Genomic DNA, 27,270 nt, shown 5'->3' with positions numbered 1-27,270 from the left:
TTATTAATATTCAAATCTTTTATTAGATCAGTATCCTTTCAATAAAATAATAATTACACGATTATATATACAAATAGAATATGTACAATTTTCGAGGCCACTACTATATGTACACTGGGTCCACGATTTATCACTAGGTCCGCACGAGGCCGTGTCGCCTTCATCATCGGCAACCACAACCAACTACCATCATGTCTTGATAATTTTTAAGCACCACATTGTTCACTTCGTCCATATATAACATTGATATAGAAGAAAGTTGCGTAGGAACGCAACACGCTTTTGGCACCGCTGCGGGGTTCACTGAGTTAACAAGAGTCTGCACGATCGCATGATTTGTGCCGTTTAAATGATCCGCCAACGGGAAGGGACAGTCTCCTTGGCAGTAATAAGCGTCGTAACCTTGTGGGGCTACGATCCAATCACTCCAGCCAACATCAGCGAAATCAACAAATAGTGGTCGTCGCTGGCAAATCTCACGAGCCTCTTTACGCCGATGATGAGCCCGATGACCTTTTCGCTGCGCAGCTCGTTTATTTCGCGTTAATCGCGTCTCGCCGAGTTCTCTTGCGGCTCTCGCTCTTTCATCTTCAGTGTAGAGCATAAGTAATGGCTGAACTGCTCGCCATTCTTCGTTCTCCTCTGTTGTGCGTCTTCGAACTCGCACATGGGGGAATTTTGCATTTGTATTTATCGAGTCTTCCTCTAAAACACGCACTAATAGTCCATGATTGTGTTTTGGCTCTTTCAGCCATCTTCGAACCGCCCCTAAAGCATCTGCAGTTACGATGCCTTCAGCGGGCCTAAGAGGTATAGAGTCTAAAAGTCTTAAAATGGGCTCAGTTTGCCCACGCCGCCCAGGTCGTACGACATCATACAGCAACAATCTTTGCTTGCCCGTCGTACCGACGGCCCTTTGGAACTTGAGGTCCGCGCCACGCGCGACTTCATCGGATGGCACACCGCTTATATTAAAAAATAGGCGGAAGCGATGCTCGCCCGGGAAGCGGTCATCGAGATCGGTGGGCGTATGGTAGAAAGACCGCGCCGTGTTGGCCGCTGCGGCGGGAAAAGCGTTTTGTTCATCATACAGCAGGCGCATGGCGCGGGGCACAGGCGGAGGCGGCCGATTGCGAGGCGGCGGCCGGCGTGGCAGTCCCAGCAGCGCAAGCAACTGCTTTTCGGCGGCGGCGCGCGTCGCCTCGTCCAACCCCGCGGCCGCGCAAAGCGCCACCAACGCGCACACCACCGCGCACGCGCACGCCCCACGCATAATTCTCCTCGACCCACCTGCAAAGAAATGAACGCACTGTTAGTATTAGGAAATAAAATAATATATATACTTAAATGAAAGATGTAACGTAAGGAACTAAAGATTTTGAGTCCATACTATCCGAATTACGAGTAATTTAACAAAGGTCAACATTGTATATAACCGGTAGTTGGTTTATCTCATTTCTCATTATTCCTAATAAATGCGTCGTCTCATTGTAATGTCCGCTAACTATTATTTCAAGTGCATATATAATAATAATGTAAAATAATGCTTTATACCATACTCAGTTTTAAATTGAATAATTAAACAACGGTTAGGTTTTTTAGCGTTTTGTGCACCTTTATTTTCCTAATTTGATAGATCATAAATTAATAAATGTTTGCATTTATTCTATCCCGTATATACACTTAAAATAAAAATTTAAATATCAATAACTTTTGTCTTAAGAGATATGGCAGTAATTGATAAAAATAAAATGATGACAATCTTGTGCGTTACATCATAGGTACATTAGTATTTCTTCCTTGCCGGCATTACTAGAGCGAGCCATATAAGGCAATTTAACGACACTATGACATAAGGATACCTTATAAGACAAAAGCTAAAAATAAAAAAGGCAGTATCTATCTAAATATGTAATATTTTTAGCCATATAATTTTATAATCTAAATTATTAGTTTTTAATATTGTGGATTGGTCAGTTAGCAACATTCAGAATACTCAATATAACATGTTAAATGTAAAAAAAACTTTTGTATAGAAAAAAAAGACAAGTTCATTTAAAGTAGTTCAATAAATATTAAAGTTACGGTGGTTTCCCGCGGTGTTGTGCAAAAGTTGTCCCTTTATTACTAACAGGCCTCATAAATCACTACACATTCTTACTGAACGTCTGTTTACTGGTTTTATGTAAATTGTAAGAGATTGTAAGATATAATATACATCTTTTGCGAGTTTGATTAATAATTTCTTTCGCTTGAATATTACTAAGTAGGCGTTCAATATTTCTTTACTGTCAAACAAAAATTACATTAAGGATATCGTTTATCAAAATCTTAATGTAGTTACTTATTTTTTCTTGATTCAATAAAACAAATAAACAATAGCGTTTAATAATTATTAAATTGATACAAGTTGTGTAGATATTAAACGTACTTTAAAAATGAATTAATCAGTTTTAATAAAGTTTAAGTACCTTATTTTTTAAAGTAATGTTTAAGTTATGTACAAGATGCGATCTCAATAAAAACGATAATAAATAAGTAGACACTTAACGTAGCGTAACCTTTGCTACCTACGCCGTTGTGCATAATTTGTTTATTTACTAACAAGACGCTTGTTTATACGTCTGAAATATTATCTGTTTACGAATTCTATGACCTATTTATATTTCTGCGTTATTTCGTATTATTCTTAATATTCAAAAAGTTTTTTCACTCAAGTATTATTTATTAAGTTAGTATATTTTAACACCTGTTTTGGGTTTATTCTGTTTTAATTATGTTTATAATTATCTGACCTGATTTAATTTTACAAATCGTTTTTTACATACAATATATTATTTGCCAATTATTTGTAAGCAATATTTTAGCATTCAATTCAATTCAATTTATTTAAAACATTGGTACAAACATTGGTATAAGTATTCAGTCAAATATCTTTACAGATATTGACTGTTATTTTTATGTAAAATATAAGATGACTGTTTCTCAAATCAGTCCGCTTTTCAAGTCATCTCTCGACCCGTAGTAGATGCATATGATATTCATAGAGAATGTGATATTTGATTCGTCCATTTATATTCATAATAATGACTCTTAAGATAATGCAAATCATATTTTATTATCTAGGAATAGATGAAACTAAGCTTACTCATAGAAGCTTATATTTCCAATAATAATAATTTTTTGCTTATGTTATATAATATAAATGTTAAAAACACTTTAAATTTTGGAATTGGAAGAGCCTAAAAGTACTAAATTTCCAATTACCACAAAACACATTGGACATTTAACATACTAAATAATGTTATCCCTCGGTAGTATATGGATTATATATAATATTAACATAGTAATACCAAAATAGAGAATTTAAATATAAAAGCATAATTTAATAGCCTTAAGCAAAAGACTTCAACGAGACGCGATTCTGTTACAGGCATGAAAACTATGAAAGATATTTATTTCCTGTTCGTTTATATATTTCTTTGTTTTATAAATTATAAAGTATTTTTATATAGAGTCTGTTATAATAATATTAGAAAATACTATCAGGTCAATGTTCCAGTTTAAATAGCAAGTGTAAAAATTTTAGAGCATCAAATGATTAGATAGTATCGAATACGTATTTTTATAGTGTTTTGATCGCTCTAGCACGGTCGACCGGATCATGGCGTACGTATTTCGAAAATAATGCGGTCAAACCAGCCGCAGGCGCACGACCACTCGGCTCTCTCACTCACCCGAAATTTTAACGCATCCAACGTCGATAGTTACACAAAATCCGCAATCCGTGATATCTCCGCGAGCGAGAAGCGCGTACAGTCAACGCTTCGGGAACAAATGGAACCGCACTCGTTCACGATCGAACCGTTGGCACATAACAACAGAGCGGGCGGGTAACATCACTGGCGCGTGTTGGCGCTCGGGAGCGGCGGCGCGCGCGGCGTGCGTGTGCGGCGGACGGAACGACAGTGTATGCACGCATTACGTGCTCGCGGCGCCGGACTCGCGGCTGGAATGAGAGGCCGCTCCAGACGCGGCGGCGTCGCTGCGGGCAGGCCGAGCTCGGCCCCGCCCCGCCCGCCGCCCCACCGCCCCCCGGCCTCCTACTGCACCCGCCGCACCCACTACCACCACAGCCCTTCCTACCCTTCGACCTCTGCCCTGAACTACCTAACCTCTCCGAACCTATTTAAACTCAACTCGTCGCAATTTTCGCTTAACTATTAATTGATGTTGATATGAGTTTATCGCAAGGCCACTTTTACTTATCAATTTCACATTCATAAACATCAGTTGCAAACATATTGTTGGCACAAAGCTTGGCTATCGTTTCAATTCAATTTAACTTCAATAATTCTGATGTATATATAGTTAGTCTGTTATTTCAAATTGTCAAAACTTAATCAAACAGCGTAAATATTTTATTAAAATTTAAATTACCACGATGTTTAAAAAGATATGATAAATAAATTGTAAGTTATCTGGCTTAGCGAATTTTAAAGAACATTTATTTATTATTTATTTAAAGCTCACATTGTTCTTTGGAATAACCTGCTCCTTACTTGTTAAAATAGTACGTAAGTAATTAATATCGATCTATAATTTTGTGAAAAATATTTTTTTAAAAATAAGAAAGGAATGCAAAAAAAAATGTCGACATCGAAACTAAATTAGTACTTGTTTTTACCTAGTTATAATGTAATATGATACTCAGACTCTACTAATAAGCAAAGGACATTAGTAATAAATGTATCTAAAAGATTTTAATAAAACTCAGTAACTACTAATATTATTATTTTTTACCGAAAATTACAAGTACTTATAAAATATTATTAAAAATATATTATTTAAAAATATTCTTACCTATTTAATAAAAAGCAATGCGTCCTAAAATGTTCTGTACACAATTATTATCAACTTATCACGTATCCGTCACAATATTCAGGCACCGAGCTTTCAAAGCGCTTCTTTTGACGCGTATTTATGTCACATAAGGCGCGTCTCAGAATAACTGAGCTGAGTTTAAGTAAATAGTCGTAATTATAAGTGGGCTAGACTATGCGGCCCCGACTCATCACCGAGAGTGGGGGAAGGGTGTTGACGAGACTGTGCGCCATTTCTTGACACTTGATTTTCCGAGAACACCGCCCCACCGTTATGGTAGATAACAGTAATAACCCCATCGTCAAAAAAACTATCGCCCTTAATAACATGAAACGTATGAGTAAGATGACTTCTGTTTCTAGCCCAGTGTGACCCTTTATAATAAAATGTATGTATAACAATGTACCTAAAACATAAAAATTACTTTAGTTACGTATTTGACTCGGATTTTTATGTATAATAAAGTTATCATTCAATTTCGTATATAACTACATTATTGTTTTTCTAAGCTGTTATAAAATCACAAAACTAAACAAATTTATTATAATGATGTAAAACTCTAGAGCTACTGTATTTCGTTATATAACTATAAAACTTTACCTGAAAGTAGGAATTTTGTAATAAAATACATAAATTATTCTTTCGATATATGTGTACATAAAGAGACTAACCAGAAAACCATATTATCATACCTAACTGCAAATTAGGAGCAAACTATTGTAAATTGGTCAAAGTATTGTTTAGAACTGATTGTCAACTTAACTCCTTTGAACTATTATAGTAGCGCCATACTAACAGTTTATTTCACGAAACGATTAGTCACTAGCCAGTGCACTATTATAATGTTACAAGATAAGAAAAAAACAAAAGTTATTTTAACACAAAAATCACAAAGTATTTCCTTTTAATTTAATACTTTTGTTGTAAACTTTTTCACGTTCAGTAGATGATTGAACGTAATTGTTTTTAATCTCATTTCCTGTTCGCTTCCCACGTGTTTAAATCCAAGATAAAACAATTTAGATAATGGAATAAAAGTAAATATTGCAAGGAAAAATTGTTCCTTATGAACGCTGTGCGCGTTTCAGCGATGAATGTGCTCGTTAACAATGATAGGATACTTCGAGCAGGTGAGACGTTTTATTTTGATTACAGTCGACGCACGTGCCGTCGCAGATGGTAAAGTGTAAACTGAGACTTTCATGAAATATCCGATCATAATTTAATGTAATTTTTACCAACATGTGCAATAAGTATTTTTTATCCAATTATTACATAACAAAATACAAAATAATGGAATGGTACCTTGATGAATATGAACAAAAAGTTCAGTGCAAGATTTTATAAACAATAACCATTTAGGTCATTATATGTAGATTCATTTATTTTAAGTGTACCTAATTAAAAATTAATTTAGAAAATTCATACTTAAAATTAAGAATTATTAGCTCTACAATTATTATATTATTATTTTTATTATTTTTTTTAGCCCAGAGGATCTGAATTGCGATTCAACGGGGAAATGCTGCTAGCATTCTTGCCACCATTCCACGCGGTCAAGATTTATACAGTAACTATTTTTAATTCATATTTGTATATATATTTAAGCACTTAATGTTATCTATTTTTTATCAGTATTTGTTAAAATAAATTTATAGTCTTTATTTTTAATACTTTAAATATTTCATAAAATATTATATACATAATTATATATTTGAATAAGTTAGAAGAGATTATAACCTCTATAATGAATGTACAAAACCACTTGTAACTGTCATTCTGGAGTAGGTACCTCGGAACGTGCAGTTTCGAGATGATAATTGAGTTTGAGTTTCTAGTGATTTATATGGTCACATGTGTTAAGTTGCATAATTTTTGATATTTTTCATTAATTTATTTTCTTAAATTCCTTATATATTTCATAAAAAATGGAAACATCTAGAAATTATAGTGGTAAGTTTGTCTTAATCAATAAATAAACTCAATTCGTTGGTTTAGACAAAAGTTGACCATAAACACGCAAATAACACAGAAGGATCGATTTTCAAACTGAGTTATATTACGTATAAGGTATTAACGACTTACTAAGCATAAAAAGTCAACGTCTGCTTATAATAAAGTTCAACCCGTGGGTATAGATTTATCTTATTATTCGTCATGATAGCGACCATAGTATAAAATTATTATGAGCATTTCAACTAGCGAGCTCTAAAGATACAGTTCTAAGACGAAAAGACAAACAGACACACGACTGAGTCTTAGTTGAGATTCACATCGCTTAACCGATAATTATGGCTTCAAGCCAAGCAAGCACCACTGACTTTTTATATACTTAATCTGTGTTTAAAATTCATCTCATTTTCAGCGGTGAAGGAAAACGTCGTATTGAAACCGGCATGTGTCAAATAAAAAATGGACATATATTTATCTAAGCATTGGAGGCCTTAACCCAACTCTAACATATTACACGTAAGCAACTGCCTGTAAATGTCTTATTGGACTTTTGCGGCGGATAATTTAAAAAAATACAAATATAATGTGTTATTTTTTTTTCATATTATTATGTTTAACTATATACTATTTAACTATTTTAACATGAATTATTTTGTGACAAACGCTAGCTAATACAATAAAGATAGTATTTGAATGGCGCCAATGCTTAAATAAAACCATGCTAAGTTGTCATAAAGCAGCTTCCATTAAATTAAAATTACCGAGATGGCTTATCATTCTTAGCAAGCTACCGGAGCCGTTACGCGCAAATAAAGAACTGTTGTTCTTGTTTTTTTTTCCTTTTTTTTGGCGCGTGTCTCTCGCGATCCGTTATATGCTGCCAGCGAAAGTTAGAAGTCGCTCGGAATTTTATACCAGTTTTTGTTGAGGTTATAGAATTTTAGTTACTTATTTTATCTCTGAATATCTGCTGCGTCATTGTCGTAGATGATTACTAACACATCATAATAGAATGATATTATTTTATTTCTAATTGCATTAATAAAAGTTTAGCGAAAGGAGTTTTTTGTATTTAAAAAAATTGGATACAGAAGAAATTAAAAAATGAACCGAATGGTTTATTTTTTAATTTATTCTGTATCTGTACTATTTATTTTGTATTATGTATTTCTTCTTTGATTTAATGTAATACTATATTCATATTGAAAATTAATACTCTTAAACACCTATATTTTTAATTGACTTTCTAATTCCGAGTGTATGGATAAGCTTATAAACCAATTATCACGGACGAATTATTGTTTTCTTATCAAAAACCATTATATTGCTTTCTGTACTATTATCTTCAAATAACCAGTTTTTAAATGCTTAATGTTTAACCTTTATAACCTGAATGAGCTTGACTTATCTATATAGTATATTCAAAATTATCGTCTTATTTAATAATTATAATATATTTTACATTAACTATAATATTAAATTGATTATGCTAGGATGTTTTAAATAACCTAGCGAGAATACGGCACATTGTAAATTTTTTCTGCAGACGATTAATTTTTCATCTAATTTTTATATAGTTGAATATCCTTTAGAAATCATGTTGCATTTTATGTGATTCTTATAAAAAATATATATTTTTATAGACTTTCCGTATACATTATTACATTTATAGTTTTGTAAGAATTTCTTATCTATCATATCATAGGTAAACCTACCTGGTTTAGCCTACAGCCGGTACGTTTATAAATTTGTTTCACACTAAAATTGTTCAAAAAATGTTTTTTTCCGTAGTTTTTTGGATCTATTAATTACAATATTTTGTTAGTTATCCGATAAAAATAAATTATATTTACATTACGAACATTTTTAAACAAAATTTAATAATTTTAAATACTAAGAAAATTTAATGAATTTAATGTTTTTGTAATGATTATAGTTTATTACAATTAATTAGATATATACATGATAAAGTTTGCTTTTTCTATGGGAAACTGTCATTGTGCGTACTATTGGTTACCCATATAAATTGTAAGCAGATTTTTTTCTATTTCTTATAAGAATCTGATTGTAATATTTATATATAATATAATTTATTAATTGATATATAATTTGTTTATTCCATATTAACATTTATTTATTATGTTATATTTATGTTATTTTATTTAATATTACAGCATAGAATATAAGATGGCCACTTCGTATTCTATGAGCTAACCTTACCTACACCGTTGGTTGCCTGGAAGAGATCGCTATGTAGCGATAAGGTCGCCAAAATTGTACGCCTCTTTTATTTAGGCTGGATCCATGTTGTATTTATTTATTTTCTCTGTGTGGTGTACAATAAAGTATAAAGTAAGTAAGTAAAGTAAGTGATATTATAAATGCCAATATCTATTTACCTTTTTGTCTATTTGCTGGTTAATTTATTACGAATTATCCCCATAATAAACCTTAACAAAATTTGACATAGAATCGAGATAGAATTTAATCTGAACTGAAAAAATAATAAGCTATTCAAATACGGTATCCACGGGAAAATTAACATGGGTAGAGTTGCAGTCTTAATATATTTATATAAAGACGGAATTACGTTTTATTATGATCTAAAAGTCTATTCATATTAAGGATCATTTTTATATTTACCCATTTTTAATATGACGTCACTTCTAAAAAAAAATCGATCAACTTTAGGCTAAGAAACATACACATAGTTAGCCAATATACAGTTGGAACTAATTGTTAAATAGTAATAATACTTTTTAATTTTGAGTAAATCTTAATTTTGCCGTGCAGAAATTCAAATCAAAGATTCAGACTCAATCAAATAGACACAAAGCTATATATCATTCTAGATAAATCTATAAGATTATATCATATAGGCGAAGAGGAGTTTAAAAAAGCCGCATTTAACTAACTTCTAAGCCATATTTTAAAACAATAAATAAAACATAATTGAAATTAAATTAATATGACATATTCATGTAATTTATATATATTCACATGAGTATTTATGTTAAATACAAATATTTCATGTAAATTGCAAAAACGGACCTATCCTATATCTATTAGCGATTACCTAAACGAATAACTTTACATGGATCCCGAATACATTTGATCATTGTGGCGAAATCTAGATATAGGGATCATATTCTATAGTGCTAGTGCACGACGTCAACTACTTATCAATACCCTGTTCAGTTACAACAACTAACAAGATATACAATTACTAAGCTCACAAGAGAAATTATTAAAATATACTAAGTATTTTAACATACAATATAGTTTGAATTCAATCCAATTTGTTTTATTGTTTCAATTTATTTTAGTAAAGTAATTGTTACTCATTAATAATAATAGTATAATATCTGTATATATTGTATTGAAACACTTAAATGCTACATTTCCTTTCCTTCCATACCTAATAGAGTCGAGTATATCGCTTGATAATTTTATTGTTAAAAAATATAATTCTTCATCTTTTTAATAAATAATTGATTACAGTAACTTTTTACTTATACATAGTAAATGAATCCTATTGGTGATCTACCGTCAGATCAGCATCAAATACAAGATTTGGTGCGACCGAGATTCTGAGCGATTTGCTATTTTTCGGCTTAGAGAATTAAAAAGCCAATGTAAAAACGGACAGAAACCTTACGTCTTAGATCATATAGTCAGCAGTACGATGACGATGACACTAAAGAATGGTTTACGTGTCTTTCAGTGAATGTGTGTGTTAGTGATTTACCTTACCTTCAGATGGGCCAATGTGCACTAATTAACAAAATCAAAATATTATTAAAATAAACATTAAGTTTACTCATAAATCGCTCATGTTATAGATGTTAAATTGAAGTCTGTGAAAAATGTAATTAACAATAACTAGCGACCTGCACCGGTTTCGTACGGGTGCAATTTAGTAATTAACAAAATGATAAAGGCGCTTAACAAGAAAATATTTTTTATTCAATAACTTTTATTTGATTAATAAAAATATGTCATAAATCTGAATAATAGAAGAGATAGAGTTGAGTTGAGTTGTAATTTTATTGTAAAACATAGATCAAAATTTGTTGAAGGATTTAAATACGGATAATTTTAACTGCCATGGTAAAAATTGAGTGTTATAGGCAATTATACGACCTCCCATTTCGCAACGAACTACTGTTTTGGTTGCTCGTAATTTGGAATCGGTGACATATTCTAAAGTATTCATTCTTTGTTTTGATTACCTACGGCCTTTTACAAAGTCATGTAAAGCCATGTACAAACCTTCCTCGTTTATCGATTTTTCTCTTGGTGAATTGTGCATCAAGACCAGTTAGTGGTTTAGATGAAGTTAGCGGCCATATAGACGGGGGCAGAAAGTGACTTTGTTTTATATTTTATATAGATTATGAATTTTTCGATTTAAGCAAATTAATACCTCAATTTCATGTACTGTATACTATCTATCTACTTGGCACATTTGGTTTTTGTCTCCGATAAGGCCGTTCTTTTAAAAAGATGTCACCATTTTCGTTTTACGACAATATACAAACCGGTTAGTACTGGTTACTAAGTATAATGTCGTTTAAAAGAAAGAGGAAAAATCTATAGATAATGTAAAAGAAAAAAAGTTGGAAAAGAGTAACTACTGAGTTTCATGCCAGTTTTTCTTGGTAGAATTTGCATTCCGAACCAATATAAATATACCGAAATATATAGTTTAAAGTTGAATTTTATTGATATATATAGTATAGTATAGTATGGATTTAAATAATTATTTCATCAAAAATATACATTTTTGACATCATTGTATTATAGAAAGTGTGTGTGTATAAAATCAGTGAAATAGCCGAAAGTCATGAAGCGGCGGTAAAGCACACTTATAACTTTCGCGATTGAAGTGTGGAATATTAAAAATATACGTTTTCAAAAGGAACGTCAAACGCTTACTGGTTTTTGTGCATTAAAAATCGACTTAATGATTACTATTTCTTATATGTTTGACAATTATTAATCTATTTTTTTTTAAATCAACGTATAAACTGTTGGAATATCGAATTATAAACGAGTTTCGCTCAAGTGTCTGTTCATATAAAACCATAGTAGTAAAAGTATAAAACCATATTGAATATATTTAAATGCAACTTTCCCGAAGGTAACTGTTACGTTTCTATAAGATCTAACAGATATCGATACAATAATGATATATAATACAAGTAATGTTTGTACCTAATTATTGTTAACACGTTTAACAATGTGTACAAAAATGAGTCGATTTTCCACAACGAACTATGGTCGCGGTGCCATGCCGTCTGCCACCCACGGCCGTTCGCGTCCTGCGTTACTCATCAATTCTCTCCTCATGTACGTAATTAGCCCATTAGCACGCACGCACCACTCAAATGCTCAATTAGATCAACGACCGTCGGGAATAGCTGACAGGATTATGTTCCCCGGTTTCAATGAAACACGGGACAAAATATATCTAACATTTGACTGATTTTTTTCTATTTTTTAACGCAATAAAAACGGTTAATACAATTCATTCCTTCAGTTTAGCATTCGCTTGGAAACGCCAGCAAAAAACAACGATTCCGAAGCTATTTTCTACTCATCCTGTCAGGTGTACCTAATGTACAGCTATTTTATACCAGTAATAGTTTGCCCGTCTTTCCCAGCCCACTTATGTCTGTCTTCGTCAGAGACGTAACGGAGAGGAAATCTGGGTCTTAGAAATTTTATTTTAACCTACTTCTAAATTTGTATGTTTATATAGATAGCGAGTTGTTGAATGAAATTATAACATTACATTAAATCAATCAGTTTTAATATCAATATATTACGTTTTTACTTATTTATCTTCTAAATCACTATCAAATTTAAAATATAACTATTAAAGTTACGAAACTATCCTTATAGATAGATACACGTGAGCATTTTTGTATAATCTTTATTACTTAAGAACAGCATGGATTCATATTTCAAACAATTAAGATTTGATTTCACTTCCTTGTAACGAAGTGCAGTGTGAAAGCAGATTGTCTTATGCAATTAAAAATAGTGACTGCGTGTGTTTGATGGCCATTAAAATGCATATGCAGGTTCCGATTGCATTGGCAGAAGCCTACAAATGCAGTGATCGCTATCATAATGCGATACTGTCAGCTCAGCGTGTCAAATTGAAGGTCGTCCATGCATTCCGGAAGATCTGTACCGAGATACATGCTAATATGCCTTAACATTATATTTATGTCGTAAAATATTATCTTTGGCTGATTTACGTCTGAGCATGTTTATTGTGTTTACATACAACTAGTCGTTCTTATAGAATTGTTTACTAATAAAGCATCATGTATAAATGAAATACTTTTGCACGCAAAATTTACCGACAACAAAACAGTTTTATGTTAAATAATATTTTTTAAATACAGAAATACGAAATTTCTACTGATTTTACGGAGCACTATAATACACCAATAAGTTTTATTTCTAATAAGTGACTTGGACTTGATCATATTCTGAGAGAATATATTTAAAAACATATATTTATTATTTAATAATTTGCCTATCATATAATGCAGATATAAATTGTAAATATATGAAAAATAAAAAAAATGGCGGATTGGTTCTTTTTAAATGCTTTTTAAAAAACTCGTACATGCTATTGTTACGACTAAATTCCTTTTAAAATTTGCTTTAGGACAACTTATTTTTTGTTACACTTATATGATAATGTTGACACCATGGTTCAATATTCCGAAAGAGTTTTACAAGGCATACTTCTATAATTGCGATAATTACAACCTGCCTACGCAACTACCTCGGTTAAAGAATTCCTGCGAACATTGCTTAATTAGTGTAATGACTTGTTAGTTCACACGTTCTATTTGTAAAAGGGTCGTTGGAGGAGTCTAACAATTGTCTACTTAATAAAAATAATGCATGTTTTTTTTTTAAATTTAATTGGTACTAAGAAAAATCATTGCAGCTCTTTTATTTATTTTTAAATTGTTTGTGTATGCTTTTATTGTGGTGATAGAATAATTTCCTGTTATTTTATTTTTTTGAAAATATTGTTTCAGTTAATATTATATGGTTGTAAATTATTACATTAATTATTATGTGTCCTTTGGAGTAAACTTATTTTAATAAAAACCTCTTTCAAAGGCAAGAGACAATGCTCCAAAGTAATATACCATGAGTTATGACATGATATAAATAATAAGATATAATAATTGAACAATATCAATGTCAGTTATTTGATTTATTTATTTGTTATATTGTTTACTGATCGTGTATATATGCCACGAAGCTATCTCCGCGGAAGACGACAAATGTTTTTTCGTTCGTCATTTCGTATCGTCCTTCAGATTCAAGATAAAGTTGTATATATTATATGTTACATGAATGACAATTCAAGTAACTGAAATGCTTAAGCATATAATAAAAAAACCGTTACCTACGAATTTGCGAATCCGAACAGCAGCTTTTAGACGCTTATCTTCAAAAATATCTATTGAATAAATACGACATTTAAGTAGAATAGCTTTTTTTAATTTTAGTCAATTGTGGTTAATGATAGTTTTTAATACCTGTTTTCCATAGTGTACATTATGCTGTTTATTTTATTAAATTTGAATTCGCTGTACGCAAATTTGAATAATTGCCATGATACCTACATGAGTCGAAAAAAAATCTGCTACAAGATATGTAGATAAACTCGCATCGGAGCAGCGCGGTGAAAAAACTAAAATTCCTTGCGGTCAAACGAATACAATTATAAAGTCCAATAAAAGCCTTAGCCATAAAAATATAACTGTAAATAAATACTGGTCAGATAAAGTCCATAAAGGGTGCGCAAAACTCCCGGTTCTCCGTTCTCAGGACCGAGTAGTGTACCGTCACGGCCATCTTTAGATCATCGGTCTACCTCCTGAAGGACGCCCTACGATCCAGTACTTAGAATCACCCAGCTACAACAGCAATCAGCCCCTCCACATGTATGGCATTTTAATCTGATTTTGCAAGTTTTGTCGGTAGCTCCGATTTTTTTCCACATGATTTAATTTCTAATTAGGTATATACTTCAAAGATATTTCGAACTTAGTTCGCTACACAGCACGCATCTTCAAATAATTATTTTTATCGACCCTGGAATCTTTATTTTTTTTTACCATGATTACCATTTTTTTATATGAGTATGTTAATAGACAAGGAAATAGTATTATTTTTATTTTTTTTACTAAGTGCATATACAGCTTTCAAGTGACTTACAGAATCTAGTTAGTTGTACATTTTAGCGACTACCATAAAATTTTGATACTAAGTTCTATGAAAAATTGTATGGGAATAAAAGCACTTTAATTTACTAATTATATATTATTAAAGTTTCAAACGGTTCTAACGACTTAAGAACCATCGCTGGTCCGCGAACTCTACCAAACTATTCGCAGATTTGATTGGTAGAGAGAATTTAATTAACAACACCTCCACTAGCCACCATTCAAGTGGCTATCAGTATAAGACCAATCCTGAGGCCTTGAGGCCCCGGGGTCCAATCCGGGGTCAGACAAATAAAGTCATTGGATTTTTTTGTCAAGAAATTCTAAGTAGAATCCTGGCATTAAGAAGTTTGAAATGATACACTCAAGTGCCTCGAAAGGCGCATAAAGCCATTTAGAGCATAGTCTTGTCGGATTGCCATATTGAATGATGAGAGTGAGAAGATAGACTGCACTCATATTTGCACATATTCTTTTTCTAAGTAATCGGCAAAGCTTTAAGATTGTATGTATATAAATGTAAAAAAAATTGGTGCAGTAAGTTTGTTTAGTAAATTAGAGCGATTTACCTTAGCGATCTTCTCCCTTAAAACTAGATTAATATTCGGCCCTAACATTAAAACAACGTAGAAGGTCATTAAGTCAAATAATTTAATTTAAAATGAACAGTATCTAAACAGAACAGCAGGGATACATTCATAGTTTGCTACCAATATTGCTACTTAACCTTGGAGAACTTGTTATGCTAAACATACAATATCACGAAACAAAAATAATCTTTTTTTATGTATATATATTCTTATATTCATATATACAGGGTTATTGGTAATTCGACGTATTCCCGTTAGGAGGTAATAGGGGTAACTATTTGCGATAATTTTAACCCCCATATGCATTATGCAAAAGTGAACCATTTTTGAGTTATCGCGTTTTTTAGATTTTTTCGAAATAAGTCAAAATTGTAACTTCAAAAATTGATTTAAAAAAAGTATCGATTAAAATCTTTAAAATTCCCACAAAATTGATTTAAAATAATAACCAATGTAAAAAAACTTACTTATTTACTTAACTTACTTACTTAATACAAATTTAAAATAAAATTTAAATACATAAACATTTTTTACATTGGTTATTATTTTAAATAAATTTTGTGGGAATTTTAAAGAGCGACCTTTAGTACGAAATCGGTCTTGTTCGAATACGAATTTTCACCAGCGTTCTTTCTGATCATTTTATTTCGGTTGCTTTGAAATAAATTCGTAGTTTTAAATAAACGATTATGTTTTTAAAATAATCTGCAGAACAAGTTTCATAATGTTTTTTTTTTGTTTTTCAGGCATATTTAAGGGAAAAAAATAAAAAAAATATTGAAATAATATCGTTTTCCGTCTTGCATTTTTAAATTTGGACCGATAATTATTGTTTAAATATTGAAAAATATCCAGTGTTTAATCGTTTTTATAAATCAGAAGAAAAAAATAGATTTTAATTGATACATTTTTTTAATAAATTTTTGAAGTTGCATTTTTGACTTATTTTGAAAAAATCTAAAAAACGCGATAACTCAAAAATGGTTCACTTTTGCATCATGCATATGGGGGTTAAAATTATCGCAAATAGTGACCCCTATTACCTCCTAACGGGAATACGTCGAATTACCAATAACCCTGTATATATATGTATTGATACGAACAAAAGAAAAAATAAAATATATTTAAAATTTCGTCACAAGCAAAAGACAGACGTACATATACAACAATGTATAAATAAGTGAAAAAACATTCTCGCATTTGCTTTAAAATTTGCGAAATGTGTGAGAGGATGTTTTATGCAAAACCTGTAGTAGGTATGCTGTTTTGGTTAAGTAATCTACTAAACTAACTAACTGACAATAAATTCTTGTCCCATATAAAACCTGTTGTTTACTTTTCAGAATGTATTCTCATTACCTTCATTTTCAAAAGATGATTTTAAATCTATATTAATTTTCATTACAGTTTATTTTTTATTAAAAACTACCTGATATCTGCCTGCTTTACTCGCCGTAAATTAAAAGCTGGGATTTTAATTTATATATAACTATACTAACCATGTGGTGCGCGCCAGTAAAGCTCTCAGTTACCATGATTATTTCCAGCATTTTAAGCAATCATCGTCATATAACCAATTTACACAAAACCATAATAGTTATATAACCACCTTAACTTGTGCATCCATTTATCTACTATACAACTATTGGTAAAAACCGTATGAAAATGTTTGGTAGTTTTTAAGTTCAGACTGCTAGCGTGGCGGGGATACTTTGTTTTATAGTATTAAAAAGTTACCCTTTGTGCTATTCCACGGAATCGACTTAAATGACAAGTTTTATTGGAATCCTTTCCGACGTTCAACTGTTATTGATTGCAAGCATTCGGATAAAAATACTTTCGTATGTAAATATTAAATGTATTTGCCGATATTTATGTTTTAGAATTTGATATATGTTATTCGCAAATAATCACGACACAGAACACGAACCGAGCGCATGCATAATTTGCTTATTTTTATCTTACGTACTTAAAAAGTATACGTATTTTATTAAGTTATCAAATAATTTTACACAAATATTTTTGCGTACACTCTATGAATATGAAATTCAAATGAAAACACCAAAATAAACTCCCCAAAGAATAAAAAAATACACATTGAAAATTTGTTATAGTGTTAAATTTATTATTCATATATTTTAGTTAAGTAATTTATCTAAAAACATACCGGAAGTGAATTATCTCTTTTTAATATTACTGCAAATCGTGTCGTAACCTTCGAAATGAACATTAAACTATTAAGACGGAGCCAAATACGGGCTAAATTATTGAAACTGTAAGATTATCCAATACTTCAGATTCATTTTAACATTTATGACATAGTACAATGTTTTAATATTTATCTCTTAATATAGTTACGTTAACTAACACAGTATTATTTGTAAAACGCTACCCGAGACCTTATCGTTTATTTAAATTATGTGACCGTATCGTCATCTGAGTTTATAAGACCGGTCTACATGACAGCAGAAATTCACACATGTATATAACTAGCTTATTATGTTTAACCTGCTTAACACTTAGAATGGTTGATAGTTCAAAAAATAATCAAGTTAAAACAACGACTTCTCTAGTTTTATATAGTAAGAAGTCATTCTAATTTTGATATGTTTGAAAATTACAGTGAACAATCTTACGAGAAACATACATAGGTACATATATATATTGTCTGGACTATTAACTTATTTAAACTTGATTCGGTTAATTTAAATTATTTACCCATCAAATTAGCATTTTAAAATATGTCATGTAATGTAACATAAAAAATATTATAGTTCTATTTTTTTATTTCATATAGATTTATAAATGATTTTATTTAATAGAACTTGATAATTTATATTAGCATCACTAATGCGTAAGAAGATGATGCTTAGGGCGGCGCGAGTAAAACCAGCTCACCGTAAATATTGCCGGCCTTTTTATTCCTTGCTTCGATGATCACCAATCCTAACACGACATTTTACTTTACCTAAAGCTTTTTTTATAAAAGATCCGAGTTAACTACCTGTTTGTATAATATACAATGTTTATTGTTACATTATTTATAAAACATGTTAACCTAATATATAGTCAATGATGTAGCATAAAAATTAAAATATAAAATAATGTATATTATATCACAAGGAACAAATATGTTTTTATTTAGAATAATTTTCATTTACCAAGTTTGAGTCAAGCCAAATACTTAGTATGGACTGCCGCTCTAAATTTTAATATTAAACGACCAACAAGCACTACATTGAGTACCTGCATAACAAAAGTGGTAACATGAAATAAATAAAAGAAACCTCGACTTCATAGCAAAATAACGTTTGAATAATACTGGTACTATAGACGATTAAACAATACAACTTTACGTGTAGAGAATATAAATGAAAAAGTTGTTGCAATTTTAATGAAGTGATACCTATTTTCATGTAGATAGATTAAAAACTAAAACTTGAAGGTTGATTTTAGAATAGACATTATAAGTTTTTAATATTAAATATTTTTCCCAAATATAAAGTAATTTTCAACAATAATGTATAAATTAATAAATGGTGGCGATTCTCTAGTATATACATAAACTTATATGGTTTATGTACATCTTTATAATTTAATAACTTAAAACTACCGATTCATACATATATAAGCTAATTTGATAGGATTACATTTATCTTTCTCATAACAAATATCAAATAGCAAAAATAATTAGTTTAGAGAAAGCAATAGGTACATAGTATAAATAAATGGGACATAACAAATATGCAATAATTAAAAAAGACTTAAAAATGGAGGTATATATAATAGATAAATACCTCAATCACAACATTAATGATTAATAGCAATGCGGAACTTTCATTATCACGTAGTATACGTACGAATTATGTATAGTGTGTGTTTGTATGTGTAGTCTAAGATTTTCGGCCAAATTGTTTCGTGATAGAACTTGAAAATCCACGCGGTCTAGGTTGCATGTTTGATTTTTTTGTTGCTATAGACACTAATATCACAATCGAGACTATCGACTAAATCAATCTTTATTGACATGTCAATGTTACGGAAAATTATGATATCTTTTTTTTTTAGTATTTTCCTGTTTTTTTCCGCATAACTCTCATTAATTTAGCGCATAATAGAGACAAACATTACCGGGAAGTAAAACAATTTAGTCACATACTACTGTTCTTAATACATTAAACGTTTAATTAATGATACAATAAAGTCGAGATGACCTTTGCATTCTAGTAAGTAATCCTAGAGACCGCAGCGGTCAAGACCACAATATGATTTTAAACGACTCCGAAGATATTATGACGATCTAGAACTGGATCTTATAGAAAATCTTTGTTATATTTAGTATCCAACTAACATTGGTAAATAAATTAATGGAATACTGCTAATAAAATGTCAAGTATGGGTAAATATCATTAAGAAATTTATGAAATTTACATAAATATAAAATAGAAGCCTCTTCTACTCATAAGAAAATGAAGGTGACTGCAAAACAAAACTCTACAGGTTAATTTTATTGTATACTATATGTTTACTATTGTTTTTGTTGTGTGTGCACTCACATAGGATATATTTAAACCTTTTACTGCTTTTGCTATGAGTTACTAACTCATAGCAAAAGCACTACCTACTAACGCATACTCTTAACAATAGTAGGATTTCGAATAAAGGTTTAAAATAATATGGAATTATCTAATATATTTCTGAATAAAATAAACGAGATCGCGTTCTTGTGACGTTGTTAGGTTAGCGGAGATATAACAGGTTAGACTAGTTAACTTAAGATAGAGCTAAGAAACGGTTTTAACTTTTAGCACAATACTATTAAAGTATTTTTATACTTGCAAAACATTATTACACAAAAAATATTATAAAACATCTGTTACAAATACGATAACGAATTATTTCTAAAAGTAATACTAATAATAACGTAAATGCTTTTATTTTTTCCCTTGTTTTAGCAAGATAGTTATATGTAAATACAGTGCGTCATAAATTCATGGAAACAAAATAAATATTGATATAAAGGAATCATTGAAGAAATGTTTAGTGATTTTTCGTTCAGCACTAGTCTATTGTTTCATAATAATTATAATAATAAGTTCAAAACGCATCTACTTCTAAGACGCTATGCTTGCTAAGATGATAAGAAAGTAGATTTATGTATTTTAATGATGATTTTGTAGTCGCTTATATCATGATGTATATTGAGAGCATGTTAGATTATATCTTAACTGGGTATTACGCAAGTAGAAACTCATTTAAACGTGAACAGGTTAATGTGGCACAGCAGGTACCTAGCAGAGGAGAATACCGATTAATAAATGATGCGGAAAAGATATAGGCAATTTAAATTGTAACGTACGTGGATCATCGCACGTTGTGCAGGAGATGAGCGCGCTGGGGCGGCGGCAACGGCGCAGGCGCGCCGGCGACCTGCTCGCAGAACACACCAGTTGAGCTACGGGCGCAGATCGAAAGTTCGATGCAAGATCGAGCGCGCATATGTAAATATCGCCACATTTACAAGCGAAAGGGTTCACCAGAGCGGCGTACTAACGCAGCGTTGCGCGGGAACCAGTTCGGTGAGATTCCTTCGATGTCCGATACAAAAATGTCGAATGAACTTCAGGTCCATCACTTGCCGCGAATGTCTGATACGCGACGCGGCCGCCACTCGACTGCCGTCCTCCGCTCGCCGCCACTCTGTTGGTATATTTATCGCTTAATTATTGAACTCGTCTCTAAAACAATTATGAGGCAGCTCGGCATGTGGCTAAAGGCTGGCAGAGGACGTGTGGCGATCGGCGCTACCGCGTCTGCGCTCTAGCATTGCGTCACAATCTGCACAGCAATCGTATACGCAGCCTTCAGATTATTATTATCACTCGGCTAATCCAATGCTCACCTATTGATCTTTTAAGTGTTAACCTCCAACCTTTCTTGATTAATAGCTACACAGTTTTTACCCATTCATATTAAAGTGCTAGTGTATTAAGACCAATTTGAATAGTATTGGTTATAACTTGGTATCAAGAATAATAATTAAAGCGAATATTATTATTTAGTTATCGAAGACAATTATGAAGTTATGATCAAATAAATGGGTACTATAATTCTCATCTTATTTCTAGATACATTTGATGTTTTAAAAACATTTAATACTTATTTTGTGATTTTCTACTAACCTAGTAAAATTAAAACAATAATAATTATACTTTAATTGTCTATCTTATTTTTTGATTACTTTATGTTCAATAATAATATAAGGCTATGAATGTACAGAAGTAAAATTAAAATTGTCTATGTTTTGAATTTTAATGTCTATTAACATATGGCATACGTCAAAATTTAAACGTCAATGTCCACTGTCATTGGTTCAAGAAAATAATTTTAAAAAAGTATGTAAATATTAATATAATGTTAAAACAAAAATTATGCTTTAACTAAAGACGTAACACTATAATTCCAATAAGTTAATTTCTAATTCCATTATGTATTGCAGATTTAAAATACGGTAAGACTTTAAACTTTTAACAAAATGTTTATTTGACATAATATAGCAAATTATAACCGTAGAAGTATTTTTTTAGATGTCTAGTTGGAATGCTGAGTAGGTCTTTGAGCTCTGCAGAGGTGTCCACTGCATTAAGGCCATTCTATTTTAGTGTACATCCCGACTTATTTGGAAAATATCCAGAACAAAGAGTAAGCAAGTATAATTATATAAATTTCCTATGGTAAGGGTTCGTTTCTTATGCGTTCTCACGTTGATGTCCAAGTTAGATACTGTTATTACTTACTCTTATTGTTAGAAATTAAAAGACTAAATAATCATTGACTATTCTTATTTATATACTTTTCTAATATATTATTCAGCTAGACAATTAAACAATGATCATTACATGATAGCAGGTGCTGAACGTTTAGGCTAATAATTTACAAAGACTGTATTTTATATTTACTTGGTGGTAGGGCTTTGTGCTGTCTGGGTAGGTACTACCCGCTAATCAAATATTATAATCTTTGAAAGGTGAGTGAGCCAGTGTAATTACAGGCACAAGGGACATAACATCTTAGTTCCTAAGGTTGGTGGTGCATTGGCCATGTATGGAATTTAATATAAATATAAACCACTTACCATCAGGTGGCTCATATGCTGGTCTGCCAAACTATACCATAAAAAATAATAATATGAATATAACACTTATTATATTATAGATAGATAGAATTATATATAAAATTATATATTCTGTTTCTGTAGAAAATAAATGAGAACTCATTGCAATTACTAAGTGCTTTAATAGAAGCTCAGCAATCTAGTAAAAGCATGGCTGTACCTGTTCTGCCATTCTATTTAAGACAGAAAGATATGCCAGAAGGTAAATCACATATTATTTGTTTTATTGTCACATAAGTGTGATGACCAATGAAAAAAATATATCTAATATATGTTTTCAGGTAATTTTAAATTAGTACAAATTCATCTAAATAGCAAAAATGTTAGGGAAACAGTAGTTAAAGTTTTAAGTGCCTGTAATATATCAACTCATTATGTGGATAAAATACCAAGGAGTTCAACTAAGTCTGATAGCAGGTAATTTTATAGAGTAAAAAGTTATTGGTTAACCTAGATTTTATGAATACTGCTTCTTTTATATTTTTATAATTAAAATTATATTTCAGTAAAATTGATTTTACCAGAGCATATGAAGAATACAATAGGGACTTTCAAAAAGCCACAGATATGAAACGAAAAGTAGAAAAAAAGAGAGCAATCACTAATATCATGTAAGTCATAACTCTTAAATCAAAAATTATGAAAATTCTAAGTTAATTAAAATTTGAAAGAATATTTTTTCTTTTACTCTAAAAATAATTCTTTTCTTAGTATGATATATTTTTTCAGCCGGTAATAAGCATTAACATTATTTATATAAATAGTTGCTTGTTTATGCACTAATTCAAAGAGCAATTCCAAATTGTCCCATATGTATAAGTAATATTTTTTTTATGTATATAATTGATGTGTTATAAAAAATATTTAAGTAGTTTCTTAGGTGTAATTAAATGTACCATTACACATTACCATACACATTGTATGTATAAATTTTAAATTGTAATTTAAAAAGTGCTTTAATTATTGTAAAGCAATGTTGGTGAAATTGTTCTAGCATAATTTTATATGAATAATAATAATACCATAAGCAAATAATTATATTTATAGAGATTGGGTGTATGAAAACAGTGATGATGCTAAAGAGAAATATGAAATGACAAGAGCGACAAGAAATCAAGTAAAAACTCTCATAGAAAATCTCTGCAAAACATATGGTATAAAAGAAGTTGGTAAAGTCTCAAATAAATATATCTAATTATATCTTGCTCTTATGTGAATGTATTTTGTGAACTGATATATTAATAGTAAATAATCAAACCAGTTAATTACATATAAAGAACCTAGTTGTTAGGTTGTGTTCTGTTTATATTTACAAGTTATCTATAATGTATAAACACCTGGCTGTAGGAAAAAAGGTCAGTAAAATAAATTTTTGCTACTCAGCTGGAGAAGGAGTATATAGAAATAATTGCTTCATTAATTCTATTGATGCAGCCTGTTATATCTTCTTTTAAAATAAAGATAAAATATATATATTTTTTTAATTATGTTATTTGTTCTTATTTTATGGTTTGGGCATGCAGGTTAAATATGACAGTGGATGGAATATAAGTCACATAAGAGGAGCACTTCAAAGTCTCACAGCAATGGCATCTCAGTATTCGAAATACATGGGCAATTTAAAAGGTTAGTAAAGAGTAGTACCTACCTTATATGTTATTTTTTTATGTTAATGCATTTTTTTTGTTCCAGGCAGAACAATTGCATTAGGTCAATTTACGGGTGTCAGCTTAGATGGAGATGTGTTTCTTAATATTATTGATGTTAGAAATGAATGGCTATCAGTATGTTATTCTGATATATTACCACATATATTTTTCCAATTTATTGGATGCTTTCGTAAATTAATATTGATTACATTTGTTGTTTATAGCTCATTAAAAAAGTCAGTCAAGAAGACACTGCCTTAACAGAGATTCCCAATTACGAGAGAGCTCTTTCTAGTATACTTAGAGATATACACATTTGTAGAAGGTATTTTAATTGTAACTTATAATAATAAATTTTAATAAACTTATTTATTTATTTTCCAATAAATAAACACATATTTTCTATAATAATACACTATTTTTTTTTTAGAAAATTCATGCCAAAAGTATCAGCAGCTCAATACTGCAGCCATCTTAGGCAATTGATTACGTCTATTGGGGATTTTTATGGTAATGGAAAGAAAATTCCCGAATCTGTACCAGAATCCCTAGATAAATATGAAATAGTTGTTGAACCGTAAGTACCTAGAGAATTTAAAACTATAGTTAGGCTCCATATACATAAACTGAAGAGCCATGATGGTCTGTTTAGAATATACGAATCTTAATAATGATATTGAATTCAACTCCAAGCAAGCTCCACTGAATTATCATGTGCTAATTTTTGTTTATAAATCATCTTGTGCTCGGTGGCGAAGAAACTATTGGTTAAAAAACCTGTTTGTGGTGGATGAAAATTTTCCACATGTATCTACCAACCTGCATTGGAACAGCCTGGTGAAAAAAGCTTTAGGCATCAAAAATCTCAAAAAGGAGACGAGGTCTTAGCCTAGCAGCGGGACATTTCAATGTTGTTACTTAATGCATGAGCTGCATAAAATCAGCTTATATATGTGTCAGTTAAACTTGTGGTTCACACCATATTTTAAAAAAAATGTCAGTTCTTAAAATAAGAAGCATTAAACAAATATAGGATATTATGTATATGTACAGAAAAGTAATTATGTAAGTTGGAACATTCTATTCCACAAACTGTTTTATACCGATAATAATAGAGCGCCGATACCGATACCGATAGTACTTCGACGCCACGCAATGTGTAAAAATAGCTTAATTATTAGCTTAACTCGAATTTCATTCTGAGGGCTTTACCAAATAAATAAACCAACAAGAAATTTCTATATAGAATATTTTTATTTAAAAATTCTTGATTTGTTTCGTTTTGCTCTTTTGAATTAATAGGAGATAGAAAACTTTCTCGTATATTTTTTAGTGCCCATTATCCCTTAACTGTAGAATTCGTAATATAATTTGGCAAGAAATTAATTCTGGCACACATGCGCGTATATGTTATGCGAAGTGAATAGTCTGCATACTCGTTAACCACGTGTGACTATTTATATACTATTACTAACTACGCGTCCCGGCTTTACGCAATAATACTTCTATATACAACTTCTAGATTAAAGAACAAACCCAAATAGGAAAATACCCGTTGTTTCCGGCTAGAAAAGTAGATTTTTTTGTCTTTTCTCCAACAATATAATACATGTATTATAATAGGTATATTATTCCCCCTCTGTTTATTGATGAACCTACCGCATTAAAATGTGTTACGTAGTTTAGAAGATCTCAGTGTACACACGGCGTGAAGCGAATTTATATTCTATAGAGTCTAGAGATTCTAAAGATAATCAGGTTAAGACCATTTTAAATATATATTATCTTTTTTATAGTGAAGCAGGACCTCTGATGGTTTCACCTACAGGTCAGTTCATAACGCCTTCGTCCTGTCCTGCAGATGAACTTATACCGTTTATCGCTAAACATCTTGACGAGGCTACTTTACTTCTCACAGAATATAGCATGTAAGTAAAAAGTTACATATAAAATTCTGATTTTATTATTATTAATGATGAATTTAAGAATTTATTTATTATTTTCACGAATGCTTAAAAATATTTGTGTTTCAGAAATAAGCATATAGAAAAGGCATTATGCAAAGAGGTTAAGGAAAGATATGGTCTATTAGAACTTCATAAAGACGACAGCATAACCCCGGGCCTCATGATTCTTTGTTGCCAAAGACTTCTTACTCGAATTGACAAACTCGAAATGGTGAGTATATTTTTTTACATTTTCTGATACAACTTAAAAATACTAAAATAATAAATTTACTATTTTTATTACAGAAATTGCGTGGAAATATTATTTATGTGACCCACTACTATTCAGTGTTGACCGAAGGCGTGTTATGCATACCGTGGAACTTTAAATAAATACTCGAATACATAAGTTAACACAAAGTCCAAGACAATACAGAGAAGATAAAATGAATTTATTCACAGAATAAACAAAATGAAATAATCTACAAAAAAAATGTATTTTATTAAAATTTTATCGTAGAAGTCTTAGTAAATATGATAAAGTGGTAATAAATAATTAAAATTCTATAAAATATAACATAGAAATTGATTTATATATTTTTCAGTTTATTTATTTTAAAGTACCTATTATATTTATTAGACACGATGAATCTAATGATGATATAAAATATAACTGTGAAACGAAATTTATTTTTCTTATGCGTTGTATTAAATAAAGACAAAAGAACTAACTATTAATTTATCGAGACAACATAACATTACATATGAGATTTACACTATAGCGATGGAAAATTCTTCAGCATT

At 30.7% G+C, this 27,270-nt stretch overlaps 2 protein-coding genes across 3 annotated transcripts; one reads left to right on the top strand and one right to left on the bottom strand.

Moving 5' to 3' along the window:
* On the bottom strand, positions 1–21,512 carry LOC113392341 (protein decapentaplegic). Of its 2 annotated transcripts, none has more exons than XM_026628727.2 (2): positions 21,057–21,512; positions 1–1,290 (listed from the first exon to the last, which is right to left on the bottom strand). In XM_026628727.2, exon 2 carries the CDS (start codon positions 1,271–1,273, stop codon positions 164–166), a length of 1,110 nt encoding a protein of 369 aa, XP_026484512.2. In that variant the 5' UTR covers positions 1,274–1,290; positions 21,057–21,512; the 3' UTR covers positions 1–163. The 2 variants fall into 2 exon arrangements, with proteins under 2 accessions (XP_026484512.2, XP_026484520.2); XM_026628735.2 differs by lacking the exon at positions 21,057–21,512 and adding an exon at positions 3,738–4,017.
* A 489-nt stretch (positions 21,513–22,001) lies between these two features.
* On the top strand, positions 22,002–27,057 carry LOC113392330 (T-cell activation inhibitor, mitochondrial). Its single transcript, XM_026628715.2, has 13 exons — positions 22,002–22,208; positions 22,285–22,399; positions 22,956–23,073; positions 23,153–23,288; positions 23,378–23,482; positions 23,919–24,036; positions 24,395–24,497; positions 24,564–24,655; positions 24,745–24,845; positions 24,951–25,097; positions 26,317–26,448; positions 26,554–26,698; positions 26,773–27,057. The coding sequence occupies exons 1-13, from the start codon at positions 22,186–22,188 to the stop codon at positions 26,857–26,859; spliced, it is 1,422 nt and encodes a 473-aa protein (XP_026484500.2). The 5' UTR covers positions 22,002–22,185; the 3' UTR covers positions 26,860–27,057.
* Positions 27,058–27,270: the final 213 nt, after the last annotated feature.

The sequence above is a fragment of the Vanessa tameamea genome, chromosome 10 (genome assembly GCF_037043105.1).
Source record: "Vanessa tameamea isolate UH-Manoa-2023 chromosome 10, ilVanTame1 primary haplotype, whole genome shotgun sequence".
NCBI classification, from domain to species: domain Eukaryota; kingdom Metazoa; phylum Arthropoda; class Insecta; order Lepidoptera; family Nymphalidae; genus Vanessa; species Vanessa tameamea.
This window is presented reverse-complemented; position numbering and strand designations above follow the sequence as displayed.